This window comes from Gymnoscopelus microlampas, assembly GCF_963454915.1.
Source record: "Gymnoscopelus microlampas genome assembly, chromosome: 19".
Classification (NCBI taxonomy): domain Eukaryota; kingdom Metazoa; phylum Chordata; class Actinopteri; order Myctophiformes; family Myctophidae; genus Gymnoscopelus; species Gymnoscopelus microlampas.
The window spans coordinates 20,688,636-20,705,424 of record NC_139956.1 but is presented as its reverse complement, the minus strand read 5'-3'; the positions used below and the strand labels follow the sequence as shown (position 1 = coordinate 20,705,424).

The following is a 16,789-nucleotide window of genomic DNA, read 5'->3' as shown; positions in this document are numbered from 1 at the left end:
TTGCCTACTGGAGGTTTTTGTTTGATCAGGAAAAAAGAAGCTATTTTTATACACTGATTTGAATTTCATAAGGCTGTGGTCTTGTTTCCATGGTTGAGGATGTTGCTACTGCTACTCTATTGTCAAGTAGAATGTGAGATGTGTTTGATGGGCTCAAGAGGTTGGCTCCTGTTTAAATGTAGGAAAACGTTAACCTAATGTCAGTGGGACTAAATAATTCAAATGTAATACTTTTGTTTCTTGTCTAGCAAATATAGGTTTCAATTAAGAGTTTTTAATTGAGCAGATTAATGTTATTAAAAGAGTAATAGAAAGGATGATAACATGCCTTATTGATTGATGAATACTTTATTAACAGTTTGCAAAAAAAGGTACAGTGGTACAGATTTATACAAAAGGATGCTAAAGGTTAACCCAAAAAGCCTTCTATTGAGGTCCTGTGTATTCAATTCACCAAGACATTTAAAGACAAACAATATGCAAAACATCATATAGGACTAATACGAGTAGTAATAAAAAAGAAATATATGTACAGTAAACAGTTGGGGTGGGGTCTACTACTAGTCTACACGAGGGCGTGGCATTGCGCATACTTTCATTGCCATTGGACAGTTGCAGCTTCATTCATAATTCAGTCTCTAACAGTAGACCAGAGGAATGTGTCAAGTCATAGTGACTAGAATGAAGGAAGAGCCTCCCCGCCGCGCTGCTCCTGATCATAGCAGCTCCTACACGCACACATCCATGATGCAAACTGCACTTTATAATAGAATACAATTAAAATTATATGCATTAACCACTTGAACCCCACCATCAGTATTGTGGGGTAAGCTTTCACTGAAAATAGCAGATCGACAAGCTCACACAACGCCATAATGCATTAATTGTGAGCTTGTCGATCGGCTATTTTCAGCAAAAGATTTCCTCACAATAACAGAAAACAGAAAAGTTAGTATAGAGCCCTGGCTGAGGGACTCCGGTTACCCATTTAAGTGGTTAAGAGCTGAAACATCCGATATTCTCTTCATGGCGTATCTGGAAAATGAAATCTGTTTTTTGTTTTTTTTACAAGCATAGACGTATAGCTGTAGGGTCAGGGTACTAAAGTATTGGCCAGACTGATGATAACGTTGATTCACTCACAAGTTCCTCCTCCACGGTATCATAATTATGATAGCTGGCGATTGGACAACAAAGGTTGATCATTGTGATCATTGATTGGTGATTGATTGCATGGTGATTTGACGAGCTGCCTATGATCAAAGTGCATGCTGTGGCGTTTCCGCAAAGGGGAGGTTCTGTAGTAAGTGTCATAAAGCAACACAGACAGACAGCTAGGACCACACTCCCTCTAGTCCCAGCCAGCAGTCTGATCATCATCATCATCATCCTGAGAAATAACGTCATCAGTCACCATGGTTCGTGAAGTTGAAGACCTGGTGAGTGTTCAGCTATTGTTTATGTACATATTTCGTTATGTCATTGTCACATCCAGTAAGACGTTTTAGTTTAGGCTCTGGCAGTGCTATTGTTTAGGATATATAGGCGCCAATTTGTGCATCCATCCAGCCGGGAAATTTTATGTTTCTATTTCCAGAGTTGAGTGTGTGTTTAATAACAGTTTTAGTTATGATATCACGGGCGTAGCGTTGCCACGTGGGACATCTGTAATAACACTGCCTGAATGTTGGACTTTGCCTTTTGGTGTGATGTTCCAACTGCCAACCATGCTGGTGAGGGATAAACTAGATAAGTGTTACACGGATATCCGCGACCTGTGGATTTCTGTGACCCCAGGGGCCGCTGTTTTGTTAAGCATGAAATCCGCATGTTGAATCTTGAATCTATCAGAATGTTTAATCTGCATGTATATAATCTTGGGCAAAGTGGCGTTGTTATTTCATGTGCATTACACAAGGCTGTTAAGGAAAAAGCATGCAAAGCATCTGTTCGCGACGAGTGTAGACTTCGCCACTTTAAGCCGTAGCAACATCAAAAATCAACCACCTTTTCGCGTGCAACCATACACCGAGACCGAGTTACATAATGATTTAGGTCACCGATGTCTGTGTTGAACTGCTGCTGCTTCAGGGCTTGGAATTAAACTTTTTTGAAGGAAAGATCTGTTATTATTTATCCAGGCCCACATTTACTGGCCTGGCCAAAAACACGCCAGGATAGCTAAGACTGTCAGATAGTAACTATGGTAACAGAAACGCTTGAAAATGTATCCTGTCACGTGCTTTCTTCTGGAAGCATCTAGCTACTTGGATCGCTATGGATCATCAGCCCAACTTTATAAAGTGTATTATCCTGACGCGATTTACAAAGATAATGGTCTTAATCAGTGTATGTATATCACATGCTGTGTGTGTACCATTACTCATATTTATCTCACATATTTACTTTTTATCTTTATTTGAAAATAACATCACCCAACACAATGCATAGAATACACCACTGACTATGAAACGTACCAAAAGAACGAAGATAAAAGTTACACCAACTCAGCAGACTAGTTGGTGGTACATAATGTTTTGATTTTCTGTTACATGAGTATATTTACATTTTTGGATACTGTGAATTTGTACTTCCATGTACTGTTGTTCTCATGTCTTACTAAATAAAGTACATCAATCAATCAATCAATCAATCAATCAAACTTTCACTCCACTACATTTCAAAGACAAATACTGCGCCTTTGACTCCACTACATGTCTAGGAAGGGTTTCTTGGAAGGGAACAAGTACATTATGAATTAGCCACTTAAGCCCTACTTTCAAAGACATTTAATATTTGTTAAAATCAATGTCTCGTCTTTTTCGGCTGTCATCCTAGCTTGCAATCCTGTCACACTTTTGTAAGATTGTATAGGGGTCTGAAAGGGCTTTTAGTTTCAATAGAATAATTCAGCCTGCATTTAGATCAGAAATACAGTGCACTACACTTGTCTCTTGCTAGATTGTTTTTTATTATTTCCCCCAAGGTCTGCTACAGTTCATTTATGCACCATCAATGGATACAAGTATCACTATTTAGTCTAATCACACTGTGGTCTAAAATATGTTCCAATGTAAAACTGAATACAATTTGGTGCTTGTACTGTGTGCTTGTGTTGGCGTGTGCAAGTATGCTGATTGCCATCAGCATGCCTTGAGACCATGTGACATAATATTGTGACATTTGTCACCATTGACATGGTAGTACTGTAAATAGACAGCATGTAAACTGTAGGTTGTATCAATGTTAATCACCAAATAAGTAATACAGCAATTGTGTTTTAAACACATTGTTTACGTTTTTAATACAATGAATACATCATTTCATGTTCCATATTTAAGCCAGACAAAGAATTGTTTGCAAGCTTGTATGAGCCAGAAAGAAGGTGTGTAAATGTCACAAATATAAAGTGGACAATGTGAAATTGAGTGGGAATGTATGCCTATAGGTGAATTGATGATCTGTCTGTCACCCATAGTATAATAATGTTTGACATTCTCTAGGAATCTTTCCGCGCCATCCTGGCGGAAGCTGGGGACAAGCTAGTGGTGGTGGACTTTACAGCCACATGGTGTGGCCCCTGCAAACAGATTGCCCCTCGCTTCAAGGTGAGAGATCAGATGATTGTCATTGCAGAGTTGGAGCTCATCGATAGCGTAGATAGACTTAATCACTTATGCCCTGTTTTTAGACTTCATCATACAACTGTGTTGCATGAAAATAGAAAATCTACAAGCCTGTCACTGTGCAATATGTTGTGAGCTGGTAGATCTGCTATTTCTCTATTTTTGAAAGATTTTGCCTATGCTGGGGCACACTCAATGGGGACGCCAGGCTCAAATACTGTATCTGTTGTTCCATATTTTCATTATTACCGTACTTCTCTTTTTGAGTTCACTCCATCAAGACTTGAAAATCCAACTTTGAATTGATGTTGATGCAAGGTTGTGTATTTTGCATCCCGCTTGAGGCTTGTGTTGCCAGCTGTACTTCCAGTATTATGCAGGGCCTTTTGCCAAGTGGGTGGTGTTATCAGCTGGGGGATGGGGCAGGTTCTCCACTGAGAGGACTGTTGGCCAGGTAACCTTTTGGCAACCCGGTCTCAGTTCACGTACTGTAATAAACAGTCTGTAAAATCCAGACGATGCCTGCTTTAAATGAGAGAATTCCTTGACATTATTTAACCAGGGAATTGTTTGAATTTGTTACTAAAATATTTATATATATGAATTATATACGGTTTGCCATCAGATCTACATGCCTCTTTTTTTCCCACTGGGTCAGATAAAAAATCTACGGTATATCATCAACCAATTCCATGCTGATGTAATCTATTCTCCCATAGGAATTGGCAGAAAAAGCAGAGAACAAGAACGTAATCTTCCTGAAGGTCGATGTGGATGAGGCAGCGGTAAGTCAGTCTGTTTAACCTATACAGCCCATCAAAAACAGTTTCTGGCAACATTAAGACAAGAAATAGGCTGTGCAGTTGCTCAACATGAATTAATTTACAACATCTAGTTTAGTTTTAGTTTCTTTTCTGTGGGTGTATGGGCGCTGCACAACAAGAGAAAATATCCATTTCTTGCTACTCACAGTGACCTGCATATTTACAAGAATAGTGAAGTGATTCACCCCTTGCAATATTTACAAGTGCAATGGATTTTACAGAAAGGGCAAGATGGCAGGAGGAGGTTAATAAAGATTTGCTTACACTCAGAGCTAGTCATCCTTGCAGTTTAATCTCATGGCTTTCTAACACATTAGGAAGGAATTACACATGAGAGACATTCTCACAAAGAGAAGATACAAATTAAACAATAATTCCATGGAGACCATCCACAGATGTGCGTCCATCAGGACGCTGGTGAGGATTCACTGATCGTGTTTGATAGCTCGAAACTGATGTTTAGAACCAATAACTTATAACCGGATAATTGAGAAGCAAGGTTTTTTAAATGTTCGGAATTATTTTTTTTTGATTTTCTAAATCGATTAGTTTGATTTACCATATATTATCCTTCGTTGTACAATGGTTGTGTACAAAAAAATGTAAAAATAGTCAATCTACAAGCTCACAACGCATCACAGTTTGTAGATCTACTATCTTCACAAACAAACAATTGAATCGTTCATTATTTCTTAATCGAGGCAAAAGTTTTAAATAAACATCATATTGATTTGAAGTCATATCGCCCAGCCCTAGCAGGGACTACACATCACCATTTGGTCTTGGGAGTTGGACATGACGGGTACTAAAAATACCCTGTGTTAGTACCTGGTACTAATGGAAAGACAAAAAAAGGAGAAAGGAGGGTAGAGCCTTTATGTTCTCAACAATGTCATCTCCACTTAGAACACATATTGACCACATATATCGTTTCACTACCTCAATGCAATGCCACATATTATTCACTTGTCATTCCAAGCCTGACTGTCATGATTGTCATCCAGTAATATTCAACAATGATCCTATACTTTCAAGGTTACTTTTTATGGCTGTAGTATGACTGTTTGCTCAAGCTTAATTTGAGTATCACATGCTTTATATACACACAAGCCGCTGCCTTAATCTGTTTGGTTGATGTGTAAGATACATTTCTCATTTCTGGTCACACAGTACTTAAACTGAAAGTTATTTCCTCCACTGAAAGTTAGGCCCCCCCTGTTTCCAGTCACTTTTAGTTCCTGTTTTTCCTCTTTAATTGTCTCACCAAACCGTGTGGTTGTGGATTGACATTGTGTATAATGCTGCTATGGCAACCATCGGCTACGTTGATACTCCTGTCATCAACAAGTGAAAAATGTGGAAGTGAACACAAGAGCGAATACAACATCTAAGAACTCAATACTGGCCATGCTTCCAAGGTGAAAGGTCTTGGTCTTATTCAATGTCTGACAAGCATTTTCACCGTCTCTCTCTTCTCCCTTCTCAGGACGTGGCAGCAGAATGTAAGATCAATTGTATGCCCACATTCCAGTTCTACAAGCATGAAAAGATGGTAAGCTATTTATTTGAAGTATGTGTTCAGGAACAACTAGTCTCGCAAGCCAGACTGTTGCCTCCCACAAATTTCAAATGCTTCCATCATACAGTCAAAATCAACGAAGCATAAATAGCTTGCTGCTTATCAGAAATGGAAATTATTATATAAAATGTAAAGATATTTTAAAATATATTTTTGTGACTATATAGCATTCAGAGATTGTGGAATAGTTGTCTGGCTACACGCGACTTAAGGAATCCCAGTCAGTTATTTGAGCAATGGAGACTGGAAGAAAACATCAGTATTAAATGTGTAGGCTTTTTTTTCCTTCTGTTAAATGTTATACGGCTTTGTTGAATACTCTATTCTTATTTGGTCAATCAAGGCATGCTCTCTTTGTTTGCATTGGTATGGAAGAAATGCTTTTTGGCTAATTAAAAAGCATAATTTTGCATTAGAATGAAGTAGGTGTTCAATAAAAGGGATACTGTACAATGAGGTGGTCATTATTGGAACAAAAACAGGACAGGGTGACCCAGGACCGTCAAAGCGGTGGTCCAGGGCCAAACTTTGTTTGGTGTAGTCTTTGCCGTAAATAGCTGCAAGCTCACAACGCCTTGTGCTGCGAGGCGTTGTGAGCTTGTAGATCTTGTGAGCTTGTAGTTCCCCTCAGTATAGGGATGCTAGGGTTCAAGTGGTTAATGTAAAAAAGATGATCCTATCACACAAAGATTTGGCGGACCCCCTGTAGTAACTCTAAGGACCCCCTGTTGAAGACCCCTGCCTTAATGCATATTTTCTTTTTAGGTTGAGGAGTTCTCTGGGGCCAATTATGACAAGCTGGTGGAGAAAGTGATAGCTCTACGGTCATGAGAGAAAGCCCTTCCACCCATCCCAATGCACCTCAACTGTCTAAAAGAACGGGAGCCAACACTATTCCCACAGAACCCCTGGGGAAGTTCCATGGCAATAATCCTCTGAACCCCATCATGATGTTTAAAATATTTCTGAAAATTCATTGTTCGTTATTCTGTATGTGCACCATGTGAACATTGGTTATGGTTTCATAAAAAATCCACCAACAACCATTTTTAGTCTGAATGGGTGGCTGCACGTCATCCCCCTCTCTCTGCCCTCAGGTTCCTGTCGCTCTGCTGTCCCATTTGCTGTCCTGTTTTATGTCTCGGAGAGAATTGATGTTGGGTTTTTTCCTGTATCATGATTTTTCCTCATTTGGTGGATTTAATAAATGAAAATAAGTAACAGACCTAATGCTTTTGCTTTTCATGTGTGAATTATGTTAATTTGGTTCATTTAAGCTGGCACTGCAGCTTGCATTATGAACAAAATATTATTTTTATGTTTATTTAGTGTAATATGAATGCCTATCTGCATGGCAGAGCTCGTGTGGGCTAAACAACTTGCCAACAAGTGAACACCAATATATATATATTTGTTTTGTGCTAAAGGAGAGTGTAGACATCGAGGAGTGGTTTGCTGATGTCATAGTGACTATGCACAACTTATTCCCACCAGACCCCAATTTACATTTCTCTGAAACAAGGAGAAATGTTATCAATTATTACATTTTCCTTTCAGTCTGAGTATTAGGACTGTAGCCATATGCTCCTGGCTCTTTTTGGCACAAGTTCATCTTGAACGTACTGTATTGGAAACTGGAAAAGCCAAAGACTCCTCAGCACTCACCACTTGTAAATAGGATTCTGACTGGTCGGAGGGTGCCACACCCTGCTGTAGCATTGATTAGTTTACTCGAATAAAAATTAAAACTATTCTTTAGAAAGAATACAAAAATATTACTTACAAAACTAAAATAATAAATGCATCTCTATAGATTTATTTCTATTATTTTACCCATAATATATAGTTTTAGTCTTTGTCAATTTGGTCAAATTTCTTAACACAAGCATGGAGGCATTGGTGCCTATGTTAAGTGAAACTGGGACGTCTACATGACTGAGTAATTTACCTATTGTGAATTTCTTAAATCTTCCCTCTGACAAATGCCACCTATATTATAAAACCTAACAAAAATAATACTACGACTAAACATCTTTAAGGTCACGGTCACACCGAATTTTAATTCTACCTTTGAGGGCGGATTCTGCCAATGCTTTTCAAAGGGAACAGAGCGTTTTCTTTGCAGAAATCTGCAAATGGCAACAAACCGCTCCGTTCCCATTGAAAAGCATTGGCAGAATCCGACCTCATAGGTACAATTAAACTTCGGTGTGACCGCACCCTAAACCATAAAAACGTAAACTAGCAAACACACTCATGAATCTAACAAAAAAGAAAACAAAAATAATCTATAAGAAACTACCAACAGGTAACATGACCACAAAAAATATTCATAACGTTGCGAGAACACAATTTTTTTTTTGACACCACGGGTGTGATTTTGTTTTACAATTATCAGTAAAGAAGCTTTTTTAAGATATTTTATGCTTTAATAAAAATGTGCAAATAGTTTACACATATACACTGGACAATCACATCAATAGTTTTTACACATCATACAAGTATATAGCAGCATATATTTAATACTGTGGAATTTTCTATATGAAAAAATACAGCTTTATTTTACAAAATGGTTCTTGCTTTGCTTCTTCGGGAGATGAGAATGAATGGTTTACAATTGTGACTGTATTTATACAAAATTTCACTTCATAGGATATTGGAGCTGAGTGTGCATCTTAAAAATGATAGTATCCAGATCTCCTCTTCCTGCGGGGGTGGGGGAGAGAGGATGGGAAATGCCAGTAAGCATTTAACTTGGCTGAAGTCAGTTTCACTCTGAATGTTGGGACTACCGGTATATGTCTGTCTACTCAGCAATATCTGTCTATGTATACAAAATACTAAATGGCATATTTTCAAGTTAATCCACTTTACACAACTTAAGTACACTGTGAGGAGGGAATACAAGGAAGTAAACTGAATTAGTACTGTGCATGCGTGTTACCTCGAGCAATCATGGCCGGTCCACCCTTGACTGCAGTGACATCTATTCGGCCTGATGCACCGCCCTCCATTCATACACGGTGATGAGCAGACAGCTGTGAACATATGCATGGCCACAGGAATGAAAATGTTCTCATTTAAATACGGTACAATTATGGCGTTTCCCTTTAAAGGCTTCCCAGACTTGAATGATTTTCTACTACTATAAGTGTATTTGTTTCAGTATTGACCTCCTGATAAAACAATAGCTGTCCTGACAAGCTGTATTTCTACAGCAACAAGATGACACAGTAGTGTACACCAACTCAGATCAGAGCCTTCCTCACATAAGCTCCTTATCCAAGCCTCCGTCATCTCCTTGTTTCACTACTGCAACTCCCTCCTTGCTTACCTCCCACCATGCTCACTTAAACTTCTTCAACAGCTCCAGAATGCTGCGGCACATGTCCCCTTTGCCCTCCCTTCAATGGCTTCCTGTTGCTGCCCTCATCCAATTCAAAACAACTGTGTTGTGACCTACAAGGCAATCAAGGACACGGCCCCCCCCACCTCGAGGATATGATCAACCCCTACTTCTCACTCACTAAAATCAGCTAACACAGGAAGTCTGTCCCTTTCTTCCCTACACCCTGGTCAACACTCCTCCTTGCTCCCCAGCTGTGGAATGACCTCTACCCCCTACATATTTGTTACACTTTCCTACAATATTCTAAGTAAGAGAAAGGGTATAAGGTAAAATGTGTACAAAACTCTAATCTTTACCACATTGACTCTTTTGACACTTTGATTGATTTACAACTGAACAAATGTGTCTCTTTTCAGCCATTTTTGTTCAGCTGTACGTGTATAGCTCAGCTAACAGCCATACATGTATGCATCACACATACACACACTCACCACTGTGACATCGCGTTCCCGTCCAGCCCGTGGGACATTCGCACTGGTAAGGTGCCACACAGCGCCCTCCGTTCAAGCATGGCAGGATGCAGATTGCTATGATAGGATGCAAGAAACGAGAGACCAGTGTAAACAGAAAACCATCGTGACTCATTTCTCTCTCTCCCCCCCTTCCGAACGTTCTTTCATTCTTCGTTATAATTTCCCAAGGAAACCACAAAGTATTTCACAACATAGACAGGCTAAAATTACTAAAGGTTCAAGGCTTGTACATACATTACACATACAGCATACAGGCAGTGAAATCCTTTGACTTCAAGCTTCTAAACAGTGTGCATAATAATGAAATAAGTATGAGATAACTGTAATAATAGGGAAGTAATGCGGTTCTGGCTCTGGATAAAGAATGGTTGTCCTCTATATTAAGTGCAATCAGTCTAATGACAGTAATCCAGAGAGACAAAGGGAGAAAGTGAACTTCTATCATGACTATGTATTTTATTAACCGTTTACTGAAACCTCTCTAGCAAATCTATTTGAGCCGTCCGTTTATCAATAGCTTTTGTTGGAACACAGTTAACTGTTTGTGTCAACAGAGCATTTGTGATTACTATTTAGTAGGTTAACACTTACGCTCCTCACATAACCGTCCCATCCAACCTTCTGGGCAGGAGCAAGTGTTGGGCCTCTGACACACACCACCGTTCTGACACTGCAGCCAACACACCGCTGGAAGGAGAAAATCAGCAATTAGCAGACATAATTTACATTCAAAGGAAAACTGTCGCAAATAATTATATTCATTTATTTGGTGAGAGGGGAAATATGTTGCATGTTATTGTTAATTCTCAGCCAAAGTATCTTGGACTTCATGCAATGATTACAGTAAACCTCTGCCTTGCGCTGTCATGCTGGAATAAAAAAGACCAAAAGAAAAAAACGTTCCAACGACAGATTAAATTCCCTTTACAGAAATCCAGTAGCTCACTTCTCCACCTGAGATATTTCCTTGGAACAGTGCCTCCTTTGGTACAGATATCCCTGTGTACTGTATGTGGCCCTAGAGTGAAGGAGTATGTCACATTTCAATGCCAGGTGAGGAAGGTGCTAGTCAGAGGACAGGACAGGAAAGGTCTGCAAAGGAAGAGGTAGAATGGGAAATGCACAGCAAGAGGAAGTGCTTAGGAAGAGGAAGAATGCAAGGGTAATAGGATCAGTCACAGAAGAGAAGGCAGTTGTGGGTTAAAGATGCAAATGCAGCAATCTCTCTCTCAACCACATTCACCATATCTGGACATAGATCATAATGTATCTCCCACCATTTCCAGATTAGCATCCATAGATAATATCAAACAATTAAGGATGATGTAAATGCATTACAAGTACTGCAAGTGTCCAAGGGAAGCAAGAGAAGCTGAAGGAAAAGAGAACATTCATTGGAGGTGCAGACAGGAAGGCCCCGATTGATTCCCTCTTCCCTCTAAGCAGACCAAAGTAAAGACCAATGATACGGGAGGGTGCAGTAGATCGTACAGTATGTGTTGTGTTCAGAGCGGACAGTCCCGCAAGGAAAGGAGACGAGGGGAGTCCCTCGTCCGTTGCGCTCTCTACCTCTGCAGGCAGGGGGGGGCGTCCACGTGCTGTTCTCCAGACACCTACTCCTGCCGGTGCCCTCCATGGCGTAGCCGGCAAAACACGAGTACACCGCCACGTCCCCGAACTGGAACACGGCCCCCCGCACCACCCCGTTGGCCACGTGGAGTGGGGGTCCGCAGGACACCCCTGTACAACAGCCCAAATGGAACAAGCCATGATGTGTTACTGGCTAAATCTCTCATGGTCATGTACTGAGGTCATTTTTTCAGTCTTTTGTCTCTAGTACTAATTCAGAGATTCATATAGAGGCGCTCATACATGGTACTGGGGAGTTATCATAAATACTCATACAGTACTGTACTGTACTTTACACGATCCAGCATGATTTTGCATGTTTGTCACTGGACCAGTTCCAAATGTTTTAACTTAAGATATGGGGTTTGTCAACTAACCACACCCTTATGCTGAACGGCTATAACATTTGTTAACTGCCAAGCGAGGTTCTGCATGAGCTGTTTGTGAAAGTATACTGCATCTCATATATTTCTCATATTTCGCCGTGCTCATGAAGACAGTGAGGTTCATGCCCAGTGACGCCAACACATTCAAATTTGAGTTTCCTTTAGTACCTCAACGACATTTTGAAAGGATTACGCCACACAGAGATAAGAGTGGGCAGAGAAACAACATGCAAATGCATATCACAATGCAACACAGCAAGCAAAACAGCAGCACCATAGCTACCATTGTGTTCTGATGTGTCTGAAGAAAGAGCAGGAGATTATCTAACAGGGGTTGCCATAGCAGCTGCAGGGGAAGCCCATAATTAGGCTAGCATGCACGAGACATTGCTTGTTGCATTCACATCCATAATGATTATATCTCCAGAGGAGGGTGTGAGTCAATACAGTGGAGAGATGAGCAAGTACTGAAGGTAAGAGGCAGATCAAAGTGAGGAGTCATGCTCAGTGTAGAGTACCAGAATAAAGACGCTGTTAAGTATAACATGTGATGTGACACTTGGAAATCATGCACATTGTACCACACTGACACTATACTGTATACTGTAGGGCTACCATTGTTCCTTCTGTGATTAGTTTACCAAGGCCACCAGTGCAGATTAAATTAATGTAAATTATTACCCACCTGTAAGACTGACAAGGTTTGAGTAACTCTATCTGCTTCCTTGAGATTAAGTCAAGCTACAGTAGGTAACAACCAAACACAAATACTGCTTGCTTATGACTCAACAACAGCAAGATGTTTTGAAACCCCTGCCCCGGTGGAAAGAACCAGTAAACAGACTTGGGTTTTTCCGATTACCCAGGAACTATTGCTGTAATACTCTTGGTTTTGTGTCTTATGGTGTTGAGTCACACTGCTGTCAGTCTGTGGAATGCGAATCAATATGCTATTTCAAGCTTTATGATTAATCCTTCATCTACTGCAATTTGTCTGTGCAACATAAAAATATGTGGTATGTAATTTGAGACGTGTGTGCGCGCGCACGTGCGTGTGCGTGTGGGTGTGTGTGTGTTGTATAAAAGAGAAAGTCAGATGAACAGTAAGTATGGGCATACTTTGTTGGATATCAACATAAATGCCTTATCATGCACTGGCTGCATTTAATCTGTTGTCAATAGTCAGAAGGGTGTGTGTGTGTGTGTGTGTGTGTGTGTGTGTGTGTGTGTGTGTGTGTGTGTGTGTGTGTGTGTGTGTGTGTGTGTGTGTGTGTGCGAGTGCGTGTGCGAGTGCGTGCGTGCATGCAAGTGTTTTAATGACTAACGCTGGTCGTAAAGATTAACCCAAAATATTTTCTAAACCTTTTTTTTAATAGGGGATTCCTTCATGACAAATCTATGACGATCTCCAGAAACATCTACCTAGCTAAATCCAAGTCAGTGAAACCCAGTTAAAAAATGTACAATAAAATCCCTCCAGGCTGTACTTACTCTCACACACAGAGCTGACAGGGGTCCAGCTCTGGTCTGGCCTACAGGTGATGGTACCCCTGCCTTTGGCCTGCTGGCCCCTGGGGCAGGTGACTGGAACCGACTGGCCCATGTAGAAGGCCTGCTGGGAACCATTCCTACTAACGCTCTCCTTCCAACCTGGAGGAGCCGGACAAGACTTGGCTGCAGGAAGAATAATTATGATTGGTTTGTTATGTTTTAAAGGAACATTTCACCCTTTTTTTTCTCAATCTTATCTCCATGCATCTTTGCTAAAGCTCACGATACCATTTCTGTCTACTCGCTCTGCGTTCTAGGGGCAGGCTGTGGATAGCTGTGGATAGATAACTCTTATTACATCATCGGCATGGATTTCAAACTAGATTTCAATGTGTCTTTTTAACTGATGCAATAATTATTTATATTTTCTGAGACAGAACGACGAGAGAAATTATACCATCTTAAATACCATCATATACCATCCTAAAGTTTTCCTTTAAAACAAAGTTGTTGCCTTATAGTATGTTTGTAACATGTCATGTTGCCTATGTCATGTCCCCGCAATGTACTGTAGCCTGTCAGACACAGGGCAAAACTTACTAAAGAATTAAAATCAAGGTAAAGGCTCAATAATCATTTCGCGCTGATGAAGACCTGAAACATGTTGGCGTTTTAACAATAACGTCTGTTTTCTCCTCTTTTAAATGTTTGTGTGCCCGGATCATCAGTTTTTTGGCTCAAGTCTTGAGACATTTCCTTGGATGGTGTTTTTTAAGGTTTTCAGTCCTAGAATATGAGCTGCTCTTTTGACATTAGTGTTGCAAGACAACAAATAGTGGAAGTGGTGTAATACACAAATATTTGAACAAACAGGATAATCAGAAACCTGTCGAAATAAGTATTACTGGGGCGCCCGCTGGCCTAGCGCTCCAGGCGCATACCACATAGGCTGGTAATCTAGCTTGACAGCGTGTCACAGGTTCAACTCCTGATCCCGCTGACCTTTGCTGCATGTCACCCCCCCATCTCTATCCCCAATACCTGTCAGCCTACTTTCCTCTCAATAAAGGCAGAAAAAGCTCTCTCTCTCTCTCTCTCTCTCTCTCTCTCTCTCTCTCTCTCTCTCTCTCTCTCTCTCTCTCTCTCTCTCTCTCTCTCTCTCTCTCTCTCTCTCTCTCTCTCTCTCTCTCTCTCTCTCTCTCTCTCTCTCTCTCTCTCTCTCTCTCTCTCTCTCTCTCTCTCTCTCTCTCTCTCTCTCTCTCTCTCTCTCTGAAAATCGACACAAATGTAACTACATCTGAAAGTGCAGTTGTTTAGTAGTTTAGTCATTTGTAGTAGTTAGTTTGCTGCACAGGACATGTAGACGTTCCAGCAAGGTGAAAGTAAACAAGTGAGTGATGGATTATGGACAGTGGAATAGTGTTCTGCATATGATGATACATCTTGTATACCCACTTCTGTTTCAGTGGCCATTGTGTTGATCTTTAGTTACACAATCGTGCTGTTTGTTGTGAATGGGTGTGGGATGTGAAACATCTCAATTCTTATGAGAGAAATACAGCATCCAATATACAACATGACATCTGGAAGATGGAGGAGGAGAGTAGGCAGAAATGTGAGTATTAGAATTCCCTCCGGACTCGCATCTAATCCTCGACTCCTCACTCGGAGGCGGGACTAAGGTGTGAGTGGAGGATGCAAGTAGAGGACACAAGGGTGGAAATGATTGGAATTTGTCTGTAAGCTCCATAAGCGCCAGTGTCCCATTCACTTCCATTCTATAGGAGCAAGGGCGTGGAGCGTTTGCTTGCGTTTGGTGTTTTGATGCAACACTTTCAACACTCAATGCACGTGTGGGTGTGTGTGTGTGTGTGTGTGTGTTTGTTTCTGTTTCTTACGTTGGCAGGTGGGGAAAGAGGAGCTCCAGGTGTTCCCACCCATACACACTACCAAAGGATCTCCCAGCAGCATATAGCCTTTATCACACAGGAACTCCACAGCGCGCCCCGTGTTCAGGTTGTGTTCCTGCACCTTGCCATTGGCTATATCTTTAGGGCTGTCACAGCCCTGGACAACTGAAAGACAAGGTGGTATTAAAATAAAGAATGAAAGAAAGAAAGTGGGAACAAACACTTAAATAGTTAATTTTGCATTTGAACAGAGGGCTTTAACATAGTTCAGCATTGTTCCCCATCACCAGTACACAGCACTCAAACTGAAGACAAAATGAAAACATTTCACTCTTAAAATCTTAAAATAAAAACAGGCCAAATCCATCCCTGTCTTGTTGAACAGGTTGGATTACTTTGAAAAGCCTACTGTATGTACTTTATGCGGCATGAAATGTGCTATAGTCTATATAGCCTACAAATAAACCTGCCCTGCCTTGCCTTTCTCAAGTGAATTACTAGGCTGTGCCATTACAGTAGTTTCATCACCTTTTATATTATCTATATACCTTCACATGTTGGTGTAGGTAGACTCCATGTGCCATTGGTCAGACATGTGAGGACCTTTGGGCCAATCAGCTGTAGGCCCGGGTGACACACATAGGTGGCATTGCTTGGGTAGGGCTCTCCTGTAGTCTGGAGAAGTGCATTCTTTACTGAAGGAGGAGGTCCACAGGACAGTGCTGGGGACACAAATGACATGCAGAGTAATGGAAGGGCTTTGCAGGGTAGATGGGTGTGTCTCTCAAACAGTGCATTGTTTACTGAAGGAGGAGGTCTACAGGACAATGATGGATGGGTTTCTGGAAGAGTTTCCACCTGTCCACCTGTTGAACATGCCCTAAGCCCTGTCACCATGTCAGTCTTGGCGACGCAGGCCATCACACGCATTATCATTATCATGTACTGAAAATGTTTAACATGGAAATAAAATAACACAAAATACATAAGAGTGTGATTCTATAACTGCTATTTATATCTTCTGCAAATGGTGTCTCTACTCTATAGTTAGTCTCTAGTTTGACCATGCATACTTATATATGCTCATATATATTTGACATTGTATCTTCTTATTATATGACTGTTTACCTTTTTCTTTCTCTATTCTCTATTATATGACTATTGACTAATACTAATTATTGGATTCTAATTTCACCCACCCTTTCGTACCTGTGAACCTAAAACTTGTGAAGTTGAGTTGAAGGAAGGTATGGCTGGATTTGCAGGTTCTATAGGTGTGACTCTTAAACAAAGCAAACCTACCAACACACTCTGGCTGAGTACCACTCCATGTTCTGTCTCCCTGGCAGGTTTGAATGGAGTCTCCCTGCAAGGAAGAGAATACACTGTAAGCCACTATAATCTCTGTGCACAGTGACACGCACCCTACCCTCCTAAGTAGTACCAGGCACAACAGAAATCA

At 40.8% G+C, this 16,789-nt stretch overlaps 2 protein-coding genes across 4 annotated transcripts in view; one reads left to right on the top strand and one right to left on the bottom strand.

The window, feature by feature from the left end:
• The first annotated feature begins 1,283 nt into the window (after window positions 1-1,283).
• txnb (thioredoxin b) lies at window positions 1,284-7,254 on the top strand. The gene is made up of 5 exons (XM_084043493.1): window positions 1,284-1,439; window positions 3,504-3,608; window positions 4,346-4,411; window positions 5,937-6,002; window positions 6,795-7,254. The coding sequence occupies exons 1-5, from the start codon at window positions 1,416-1,418 to the stop codon at window positions 6,858-6,860; spliced, it is 327 nt and encodes a 108-aa protein (XP_083899619.1). The 5' UTR covers window positions 1,284-1,415; the 3' UTR covers window positions 6,861-7,254.
• Window positions 7,255-8,436: 1,182 nt separating this feature from the next.
• svep1 (sushi, von Willebrand factor type A, EGF and pentraxin domain containing 1) overlaps window positions 8,437-16,789 on the bottom strand; it is a 102,788-nt gene continuing 94,435 nt past the window's right edge. Inside the window, exons 41-49 of one of the 3 annotated variants that reach the window (XM_084043421.1) lie at window positions 16,630-16,693; window positions 15,876-16,049; window positions 15,316-15,492; window positions 13,418-13,600; window positions 11,403-11,651; window positions 10,503-10,598; window positions 9,870-9,965; window positions 8,974-9,067; window positions 8,437-8,735 (exon numbers count right to left, since the gene is read on the bottom strand). In XM_084043421.1, coding sequence (XP_083899547.1) covers window positions 8,705-8,735; window positions 8,974-9,067; window positions 9,870-9,965; window positions 10,503-10,598; window positions 11,403-11,651; window positions 13,418-13,600; window positions 15,316-15,492; window positions 15,876-16,049; window positions 16,630-16,693 — 1,164 coding nt within the window. In that variant the 3' untranslated portion in view covers window positions 8,437-8,704. The remainder of the gene's footprint in view (window positions 8,736-8,973; window positions 9,068-9,869; window positions 9,966-10,502; window positions 10,599-11,402; window positions 11,652-13,417; window positions 13,601-15,315; window positions 15,493-15,875; window positions 16,050-16,629; window positions 16,694-16,789) is intronic. The other 2 variants (XM_084043422.1, XM_084043423.1) reach the window with 2 other exon arrangements.

What these genes read in the sequence shown, in the direction of transcription:
- txnb (XM_084043493.1), top strand. Translation starts at nt 1,416, where the DNA reads ATGGTTCGTGAAGTTGAAGACCTG. An exon ending in AGATTGCCCCTCGCTTCAAG is followed by an intron (nt 3,609 to 4,345) that starts GTGAGAGATCAG and finishes ATTCTCCCATAG; the next exon opens with GAATTGGCAGAAAAAGCAGA. An exon ending in TCTACAAGCATGAAAAGATG is followed by an intron (nt 6,003 to 6,794) that starts GTAAGCTATTTA and finishes TTTTCTTTTTAG; the next exon opens with GTTGAGGAGTTCTCTGGGGC.